Genomic DNA, 11,314 nt, shown 5'->3' with positions numbered 1-11,314 from the left:
AGAAGTGATATTCCTCTATAATTATCGCAGACTTGTCGATTTCCTTTCCTCTTGTAGAGGTGCACGATGGACGCGTCTTTCAGTTCCTGAGGGATGGAACCTTGTTTCCAGAAAGACCGGAACAGCTGGGTGAGTTTTTCAACAAGCACAGCACCACCAGCCTTATAGACTTCCGCTGGGATTACATCAGATCCTGGTGCCTTACCACTGGAACACTGACTGATGGCCTGTGAGGTTTCAGCCTCTGATGGTGGGACATCCAGGCTATAGTTGATATCCACCTGGGGTATTCTGTCGATCGCCTCATTATTGATGGTGGATGGGCGGTTCAGTACAAAGTGGAAATGCTCAGCCCAACGCTGTAAAATCAGATTCCCCTCAGTGATGAGAGTTGCACCTCTCAGCTTCAGAAACATGTACCGATAATGACTTATTTTTGCCCAACAACGCCAGAAAGTTGGCTTCATTTTGGCAATTTAAAATTTGACCTAGATACGGAAGAAGTTTTTGTTTGAGCAACACTGTTATTCTTCCTTCCCAGAATAAAAACAATGTTTTATCCCACTTTACTTAAGTGAATGTTCTTGCACGTTTCTGTCAAGATCATCTCCTTTACTCTCTATAACCCCCACAACCCTGCGGGGTAGGCTAATTGAAAAAAAATGACTAGCAGCCACCCAATATTAGCTGGAACTTAAACACACGGATTTTATTAACATAAGACCCCGACGTCCTGCAGAGACTCTACCATAGGGAGAAGCAAAGAGAATGGCTTCTGGCAAGAGAAATGCGGGAGTCCCTGCTCACATATTACAATCCGCGTCTCTGCCAGCAAAGCAGAATTAGTCCCGAGCCGTCATCCTTTAACGATGATGGGGGATTCATAGGAGTGAACCAAAATGGCAGTCAACCACACCGAGAGCGCTGGCTTCCCAACCGTCGTTTTGCTTTTCAGCCGGCAAGTTTTAATAGCGAGGCGGCAAACAGCAAGCCAGCCTAAGCCGCGAGAACTCCGGTTCCCCGATCCAGACGCACAGTTTACGTTCGCCAAGAGAGGCTTGGGGGGGAGGGGAAACCTTAAAACTTTTCCAAGTTGATTGGCTGATGGAGGGGTGACGAACTTCGTGGGGGGGGGAAGGAAGGAAAGCGACCCATTGGCTCCGCCCACAAAACGCGCGGCGTCTCGGCTTGCCGTTCGCGTCGGCGTCGTCCGCGGGGCTGGGAGGTGCCTGGCGCCCTCACGTCCTGCTCCTCCTCCTCCCCCCCCCAGCGCGCTCCCTCCCTCCCTCCCCTCCCCCGCCGGCGCGAGCGCTGTGGTGAAGCCGCCGCATTGTTTGTGCCGAGGGGGGGAGGAGGAGGAGGAGGAGGGGAGGATTCTCGGCCACGGGCGCCTCCGCACCCAACCCGCAGCCGGACTGCGGCCCTTGGCGACGCGCTCCGCCTCCTGCCCCGAATGCGTCGCTGCAGCCGGATCCAGCCACCACCACCACCCCCTCCGCCGCCACAACCGGGAGCCCGCGGGCGGCCGCGACGGCGCGGACTATCCGCTGCCGCCTCGGTCTCCGTTCCGCCGGGCGCTAAAAAAAACGGAGGAGCGCCTCCGCCGCCATTCGTTCAGACCCAGCTCGGCGTCTCGCGTAAAAAGGAGGGCCTGTCAGCCGCGTCCTTGCGGCTCCCTCAGGTGAGCGCTGAAGATCTCGGGCGAGGGAAAAGCTGGCCGGCTCTGGCACAGCCTCTGAGGGAGCTCCGCTGGGGCGAGGGCGCGGGGGCAGGATGGCATTGGGCGGGCGCCATGTTTGCGGCCCGAGTATTGTCCCGGCAGGGGTGGGGGAAGCGGCGAAGGAAGGAAAGGGCGCGCCGGGGGGCCGCTCGCGGTGGAGAAGGCTGGAGAAAAGAGTTGCTGGGCCTGGTGCGGAAGGAACCATTCGGGGAGTGCGGGGGAACGTGGGGGGGAGGGGAGCGCAGTGGATCTGGGCAGGAACTATTGGCGCGGGGGCGGGGTGTGGGCGGGGAAAAGAGGCGTGCTCCGGAGCCATTCAGCGTGTGTGTTTATGTCACGATGGGCGCGGACAGGGCGGGGAGAAACCAATGTTTGGGGCAGGGGGGTTGACTCGTGCGGGACGAACCATTCTAAGCTAAGAAGGCATTGTAGCTTAAATGTTTTGGGGTTTGTTTTTTTTTCTCCTGTGCAAGGGATTCAGTAGCTGGGAGGCGGTGCGGGATCGGGTGAGAACTGCTCTCTGTATCTCATTTCAGGCTTTCATCTCGATTGTCTTCCTTGAAAGGGTTAGGCTTGATGACGTCAGGGGGAAGGATTAATTTCTGGGAAGATCACTTTCACTTTTTGGATGAAATGCAGTTTGCCCTTCCATTGACTTGGGTTACTTTGCTCCAGTGGGTTCTGACCACCACAGGGCTATAGAGTTGAATGTAAACAGGAGGATCAGATTGCTGGAGTTCTTAAGAATAGCATTTATAGATAGGGTTCTCTTCTGCTCAGAGTCGTTAAGAGTTGGTTGGCATACAAATTTAATACATTATTATTCATCTGAACGTTTCTTTTAAATGAACTGAAAAAAAGTGTTTCTTGTTATGCTTTTAGAGATACCATAAATTCAGCAAATAGTAAAGTTTGCTTATTAGTGTTGTCTAGAATATTTAATGTGATAGTCATTTTGGTCTAGTGCAGTGATGGCGAACCTTTTAGAGACCGAGTGCCCAAACTGCAACCCAAAAGCCACTTATGCATCATCAGGTGCCAGGTGGGTGTGGCCCATTGGGTGGGCGTGGCTGCAGTGGTAACAGGCAGACTGGATGGGACTAAAAAGTTCAATCAATCAATTCCAACTTTGCAAGATCTTTTTTTTTCCCACGAGAAGTTGAAATTGACTGATTGATTGAACCTTTTTTTTTTTTTGCACACAGCGGCAGAGGCCTAAAGCGAAAAGGTTTTATAAAACCTAGCTGAAGGCCTGGGACTGGGGTGATGGCGCACGTGCCCACAGAGAGGGCTCTGAGTGCCGCCTCTGGCACCCATGCCATAGGTTTGCCACCACTGGTCTAGTGATTAAGGCAGGGGTCCCCAATCCCCAGTCCGTGGACCGGCACCAGTCCGCAGCATGCCAGCCACGGGGTGTACAAACAAGCAAAGCCACATCTGCAGGATGCAGGCAGTATGCAAAACCACACCCCTCTTGTCCACGGAAAAGCCTTTCTCCGTGGCACAGGTCCCTGGTGCCCAAAAGGTTGGGGACCTCTTGCTTAAGGAACCAGGGATTGAAAGTGGGAGACCAAAGTTCAAGTTCCACTTTGGCCATGAAATCCAGCTTTGTAACTTTGGACCGGCCAAAGTTACTTTGTCAGCCCAAATCATTTCACAGAGAAAATAGGAAGAGGAAGGTGTGTTGGATATGTTCATTGCCTTGGGTTATTTGTAGAAATAATAAACGCAAGATATAAATAAATAACTTCAGCTGCAAGAAGTGTTGACTGTTATTGCTGCAGCTTGATTATTATGTTGAGAAATTCAGTCATATCTATGGTCTGAAATAATTAGGGTAGCATGTGTGATTTAAGCATTCTATGAAGTTGATGTAGATAGCTTATGTTGTAGAAGTAGACCTTGACTTATGACCCCAATTGAGCCCAAAATTTCTGTTGCTAACTGAGACACTTCTTGAGTTTTACCCCATTTTATAACCTTTCTTGCCAGAGCTGTTAAGTGAATCACTGCAGTTAAGTTAGTAACTTATTAAGTGAATCTGGCTTTCACATTGACTTTGCTTGTCAGAAGGTTGCAAAAGGTTATCACATGACTCCTGGATACTACAACTGTCATAAATATGACCCAGTTGCCAAGCTTCTGAATTTTAGTCACATGGGGATGCTACAGTGATAGTAAGTGTGAAAAACGGTCATAAGTCACCTTTTTCAGTGCCATTGTAACTTCAAACACTCACTAAACAAATGGTTATAAGTTGAGTAGGTACCTGTATTATGGCTCAGGGTATGTTTGCATGCTTAGATCTCTGGGATATCTTGTCTTTTTGGCTGTAAAATGATAATAATGCCATAGGAATGTTTGGATGAACTGTAGTGCGCTTTATATTTGAGAGTGAAACCTGTTGAAATCTTAAAAGTTATATTCTAAATTGCTGTTTGTAACAGATACTTTTAAAGTTATATATACTTATTCAAAGTAAAAGATTACTGGTTTTGGTTAGAAACTAAACTTGGCTATAAGGTGCTATTTTAAAAAAAACTTTTAAATAAGCCTAACAACATTGGGGTTTTGAAAATATTTTGGTGCAAGGTTGGTAATACATTGTTGTACATATGGAATATATATTAAATAGCCCATGGAATAAACTTTTATGCCTAACAATGTTAATTCTATGGAACTCTGCACATGCTTATGTTTCTTATCACTATTTTAATATATTTTTTCTTAAAATATATACTGTTTAAAAAGACATTTTTAGTCTATAGCAGCTTTAGCAATTCTTGATTGCTTAGCAATTCTACAGTAATTGGTATTATGCATTACCTATGACAGGAATGCTTTCAAAAATAAATTATTTTTAAAAACAAGTTATATGATTTTAGGATTCTATATTTTTTAGTAAATCTTTGTAATGAATTTGAAAAAGTTGAAATTGAGCTCCTAATCTGAGTAAATTATGAGCACAACTTAATGTCATTCAGAAAAACTGTTACTGCGACTTAAGACATAGTTTGCATGTGATATAAATTTTTACAGGAAGAAGCATACACTTTAGAGAGTTAGATGAAATTTAGAAGGTAATCTAGTCCAACCCCTGCACATTGCAGGATTCATCTCCAGTAGGTGACTATCCAGTCTCCTTCTGAAAGACACCAGTATTTCTCAACTTTCACAACTTAAAGTTGTGTGGAATTCTGAGAGTTTGAAGTTGAAGACACATCTTCAAATTGCCAAGTTTCAGAAAGCTTGTCCATTTGAAAGGATTAATTTATTGACAGCTGTTAAATTTATGGTAACAAAATGTTTGAATAAAGATTTAAATGTATTTTATAGAGTGTATTGGAGATTCATTTGGAAAAGAAGATAATTGAAGATAATTAAATATATTTTCCTCCTAACAGTTTGTTTTTGCTTATTTGTAATCAGAAGACATGGTTCTTTGCTGAATGGGTACAGAATCTTTATATATGAGAATATGATATTATTCAGCTTTGCGCCCTACTCTTCACCAGCTTATTTGATTCTTTTTGCTCATATTCCTTGACTTATTGGTGTAAGGAAGCTCTAGACAAATGTCCTGTTCTCTTTGGTGTTCTTAAGTACTATTTATATCCATATGCTAAAGATTGAGAGGGGAATTAACTGGTAATAGCAGATAAATGTTTTCATGTAGAGTCTTCATCTGGATATTCTTGATCAGAATGGTCAAAACATGAATTATTTTTCTACATGTTTTAAATGTGTACTTTAAGACTAATCTACTTCACATTACAACTTTTCCCAATAGAATACATAATATTTGTGTGGTACATAAGGATTATCATTTGTCCTATCTTGCACTTTTGCTAAAATAGAATCAATTGCATCAGTGAAACTTTCCAGAAGAAATCAGAAAAAATGACCTCTGATTGACTCACTGGATTACATTTAGATTACATTTAGCATTTTTTCTCCCCCCCCCCCCAAATCTACATCAATACCCACCAGTAGTAATGAGGCAATATGTGATCTTGGTCCATTTTTCTTGCCATTTTTGGTTCTAGTCTTCATAAAAAGGTTGCCAGATTATTTTTTTTAATAAATCCTCTCTCTGTGTATATAAGAAATCGATTGCAACAAAGATAATTTCCTCCCATTGTATTTTTGGGAATGAAGGTTTTCCATGGACAATTAATTCCTGAAGTTCCTTGAAGAACTGCTGCTGCCATGAATGGGCAGGCAAGACCGAAAATTAAATGCTGACTGCAGTAATTCAACAACATAACATGATCTGGAAAGAAATAGGGGATCTACATCATTACTGGAAGTTACTTTTTGGTCAATTACTATTCTGGATATTTTTTCTCAATTGTTTCTGAGGAGGATATATTTTATTCCAGGTATAACACTTAGAATGATAAAGTACCAGTGGAATCTGATAAATTTACAAGGGATTTCCTGCCCTGGGTAATTATAAATTCTGGATTTTCAAAATTATTTATTGGAGGTAATACATTTAAATTAAACAGTAAATGTTTGGTTTTTAATATTTGTAAACATAAAGATTTTTTTAGAAAGTATAGTGAATGACAAATTTACTTGCTTAGATAAATTTACAACTTTTCTTAGCAATTCATCATAGGAATAATAGTCTGTTGAATCTCATCCTTTCACAACTTGTCTGAAAGCTACATATAACGTTTGATTTTTTTAAAGCAGAATTCCTTTAGTATAACATCAACCATCCAAATATAAATTAACTACCATTAATTTCATCAGTAATACAGTATGGGGAAAACATCTAATTCTTTTGAACTATATTACAAGGATTTTAACATTCAACAGCTGTCCCTAAGGTCTCATGCTATAGTCCGGGGGGCTTATTTAAACTTCCTCAAGAGTGTACAAAATTGGGAATACATTCAAAAGTGAATCTTCCTATTATTCAGTTGTAAAAACTAGTAGGAACTAGATACATGTGAATTCCCTGCCCCCAATTTTTTTCTTATACTAGCATCAACACAGAAGTCAACAATTTATTCTTCATCCACTTTATTAATTAGAAATTGGTCAACTTGATGAATTGCTAAAAATAAATTTCTCCACTAATAGGACCAATAATTAAAGCTAGTTTCTTGTTCTCTGATATGCCCTCACAACATAGAACTGAGTCAAAGAAGTAACCACAGCAATGGCTTTTCTTCAAATAACCCACAAACAACATAGTATAAAAATATACATCTGTAGACATCAGCAAATGAAATAATATAAATGTTGCATTTAACATCTATAAGTTTAATGGCATTTCACTATCTGCTTTTCATGTTACATTTTTGCATTTGAGAATTTGACAGAAAAGGAAAACCTAGTCCCCATTGAACACAGGAACAATAAGGTTACGTTGAAACCATGAATTCTTATTTGCTTAGTAAAGAATATAAACTGATATTTAATACATCCATTGAGCATTCACAAGTCTTTTTTAATATTCAAAATGTTATCCATGTTTTAAAATGTATGTGCTTATTTAAATAATGTGGTTGTCCAACTCACAAGTAGCAATATTGGACAGCTAACACATGATTAGAAATATAAAAAAATAGTAACAAAGGAATGTAGATGTTTCATAATACTACATAATCAAAAATCAAGCCACGTGTGCTTATTTAACTCCTTCATTTGTGTTTCATAATACAACATCATCAAAACTCAAGCCACGTGTGCTTATTTGACTCCTTCATTTTCATCCATCTCTTCAGCTAGCATCAGATAGTGCAGCAAAAACTGTAATTCTAAGTCGCTTTGACTTTAAAGAATGTAAATGAAATGAACTAATCATACCGTGGTTTGATTTATTGAGACAACTGGAACAAAATCATACATGTATATGTATACATACACAGGATCTTTTGTCCTGAGCTTGGAATAAGCAAGAAATATTTTGTTTTGAACCTAGAATAAAACTTCCCAACGTGGGATATTTTCTTCCAAGTTCAAGACATATTAAAGTGCCATTTCTAACTAGGAATGTTGCATTAGAATTACCTTTTTGTTCCACATGTCTCCTAGCCAGAGCTTTGAAATATGAGCTTTGAAATATGTTCTGAGGAGAATAGAGATAAGTTCATAATATAGACAATGCTGTCTTAAAATGTCAGACATTTTATTTATTTATTTGATTTCTATAGCTGCCCATCTCAGCAAATGACTCTGCATTAAAAAGGCTGACATATGTACCCTGTGGAAAGTGAGAGCTGGAGAAATCTATAACATATATCCTGTGGCATCACCTGAGTGTCAGGAGGAGGATAATTATTGGAATTGAAGAAATAATGCAAAAGTGTATGTGTGTTAAAAGTCCCCCCCCCGAGATAATTATGTGAGGACTGTCTTTGTTTTGACTTCATTTAAGAGCAAACCAAAAATTTCATACCATTTGATATATTTATACAAATACACTAGGGGTCCCCAACCCCCGGTCTGTGGGCAAGAACCTCCTCAGAGGGAAATTCAATGTTGAACTAAGGAATTTCCTGACAGTGAAAACAATCAGTGGAACAGTTTGCCTCCTGAGTTGTGGGTGCTCCATTGCTAGAGGTTTTCAAGAGAAGATTGGACAATTATTTGTCCAGGATGGTATAAGGACTTCTGCTTTGGGCAGTGGATTGAACTAGATACTAGAAGACCTCCAAGATCTCTCCTAGCCCTATAATTCTATGATATGAAAGACAAAACTAATTTGTGAATATCTATAAATGAGTTTTTAAAAGTAACAATTTCAGAATATTTTAAGATAATTATAATATGAGTGGACTTGCATTTTTAGACCATTTTTTCAATTAAAGCAGTCTTTTCTATTAATTCATTTTGTCTCAAAATTGTTCCTGTAAGACTATGTTTCAAATGTAGGATAAAGGTAGATACTAATATTGATTACTTGTAAATTGATTACTGTAATTGTAAAAGATGTGGAATTCATTTTAAGTGATGGGTTTTGTTTTCTAATGCATAAGTATTTTTCAAAAATGCAGGTACTAGCCTTACCCTTCAAGAGAAAAAAAGTAAATGTTCCTGTTTTCATAGTATAGTTCAAGCTTACTGCTTTAACAATCACTCTTTTAAATTGTAGGTAATCATTACCAAATGAGGAGGAAAGGAAGATGTCATCGAGTATCTTCAACACGGCACTCTTCTTCTCCATGCAGTATTAAACGGTCCCCTACTAGAGAAACTTTAACCTATGCCCAAGCGCAAAGGATGGTAGAAATAGAAATTGAAGGTCGATTACACCGAATCAGTATCTTTGAACCCTTAGAGATTATATTGGAAGATGATCTTACAGCCCAAGAATTAAGTGAATGCAACAGCAATAAAGAAAATAGTGAGAGGCCACTGGTCTCTCTGAGAGCAAAGAGGCACAGAAACAATAAAGTTAAAAAGAAAAGTGAAACTCTTCCAAACACACATGGCATTCCACCCACTACAAGTACTCTTCCAGAACCAAAAGTGCATGTTGTTGAATATAGCCCACCTTCTGCACCTCGTAGACCTCCAACTTATTATAAATTTATTGAAAAGTCCTCAGAAGAACTAGATAATGAAGTGGAATATGATATGGATGAAGAAGATTACGCATGGTTAGAAATAATCAATGAGAAGCGAAAGAGTGATGGAGTCTCAGTTGTATCACAAAATATGTTTGAATTTCTTATGGACCGTTTTGAAAAAGAGTCTTACTGTGAGACTCAAAAACAGGGTGAACATCAGTCTTTAATTGATGAAGATGCAGTTTGCTGCATTTGCATGGATGGAGAATGTCAGAACAGCAATGTGATTCTTTTTTGTGACATGTGTAATTTAGCTGTGCATCAGGAGTGTTACGGGGTGCCATATATACCTGAGGGCCAGTGGCTTTGCAGGCAATGCCTGCAATCCCGTTCAAGGCCTGTAGACTGTGTACTTTGTCCAAACAAAGGAGGTGCCTTTAAAAAGACTGATGATGATCGGTGGGGACATGTTGTGTGTGCTCTTTGGATTCCAGAAGTTGGATTTGCCAATACAGTTTTTATTGAGCCAATAGATGGAGTCAAAAACATTCCCCCTGCCCGATGGAAGTTAACATGCTACCTCTGTAAACAGAAAGGTGTTGGTGCCTGTATCCAGTGCCACAAAGCAAACTGTTATACAGCATTCCATGTTACATGCGCTCAAAAAGCTGGTTTGTATATGAAAATGGAACCCGTGAAAGAATTAACTGGTGGTGGCACAACATTCTCAGTGAAAAAAACTGCATATTGTGATATACACACACCACCAGGATCTGTTCGGAGGCCTCTGAATATTTATGGAGAAGCTGAAATGAAAAATGGCCTCTACAGAAAAGAGGGCTTTGTTAAAACCAGGTCTACATCAAGGGTCAGAAAAAAAGCTAAAAAGTCAAAGAAAAAACAAGCTGAAACGTGTGCAGTTATGCCTGCAGTATCGGCTCCATGTATTCCTCCCCAGAGGTAAGAAAATGTTTTTTTTTAAATTCTTTACAGTTGTTAGTGTTACCAACTTATTAATGATGAGCAAAAACTAATGCTTAATAGGCTTTTTCAGAACAAGGGTCCAGATCATTAACAATTAAAGGGAAATTAGAAATGGTCATTCTCTTAGATGTTACTTTAGCAATAAATTTCAGTCATAAATAGTTTTCATTTGTTTTTCTTGTATTGGTTTGGACTATAAGCCTGGTGACTATTAGAGAAAGACTGCTAGATATGTATTAGGGTATGCAGTGTTTATGTTTCAAAGGCAGAAAGTTGCCCTGGAGTATGTGGATTTGCATATGTAGCATCTGTCTGTAACTCATTAAAATAAAGATTTTTCTTTGGATAATGCCGCAGCTGCAAAGAATAGCTACATGATCCTGGGAAACAATCCAGCTCTTTAAGGAGTTGCTGTGTGAGTGCCCAATCATGCTCCAGAGCATCTTTTTGCCTTTGAATCTGAAGCTATGCAAGCCAGAGGTAGGAACATAACCCCATCCTGTTGTTGTTTCTTTTCATCTGGTATTTGAAGGCATGTTATTTCCAATCTGGAAGTAACACTGACTTTTCAAGACTTGAAAGCCGTGATAGACCTGTTCTTCGTGCCTTTATCCTCTCTTGTTTTAATATCATCCAAATGAGTGACCGTGATCCCATCTGATAGTAATGAATTTCACAAGTTAATTACATACTGTGAGAGGAAATTTTTTCTTTTCATTTCTATTAAATTTTCTTTCAGTCAGCTTAGTAGGCTGATTCTAATTCTAATTTGATTATTCCTTATCTATATTCAGTATTCCATGAAAGAAATTATGCATACTTCGATTATCTCCCTGTTCAGCTGCCTATTCCAACTATTTGGAATTATTCAATTTTGTTTAATGGTGAAGCATTACATGTTTCCTTGTGTATAATTGATTTTAGTAATATGCTGCTTCAGAAACACATTTTTGGCTAAGAGTCCTTTCAGTCTTAAAGTGATTGCAGAAAGGATATCAGTTTCTAAGGTATTACCCAAGTTGTAGACATATCTTATGGAGAAAGAAGAAGCGAGTTGTATTGCATTTTGTGTGCTTGCTAA

General features: G+C 39.7%; 1 protein-coding gene across 2 annotated transcripts in view; it reads left to right on the top strand.

The window, feature by feature from the left end:
• Positions 1-8,845: 8,845 nt before the first annotated feature.
• The window catches only part of BRD1 (bromodomain containing 1), a 44,266-nt gene continuing 41,797 nt past the window's right edge, over positions 8,846-11,314 (top strand). For both annotated transcript variants that reach the window (XM_015818063.1, XM_015818062.1), the window contains exon 1: positions 8,846-10,209. In XM_015818063.1, the coding sequence (XP_015673549.1) occupies positions 8,846-10,209 (1,364 nt within the window). The remainder of the gene's footprint in view (positions 10,210-11,314) is intronic.

Source organism: Protobothrops mucrosquamatus, unplaced genomic scaffold, assembly GCF_001527695.2.
Source record: "Protobothrops mucrosquamatus isolate PMUCROS unplaced genomic scaffold, P.Mucros_1.0 scaffold672, whole genome shotgun sequence".
Lineage (NCBI taxonomy): Eukaryota > Metazoa > Chordata > Lepidosauria > Squamata > Viperidae > Protobothrops > Protobothrops mucrosquamatus.
This window is presented reverse-complemented; position numbering and strand designations above follow the sequence as displayed.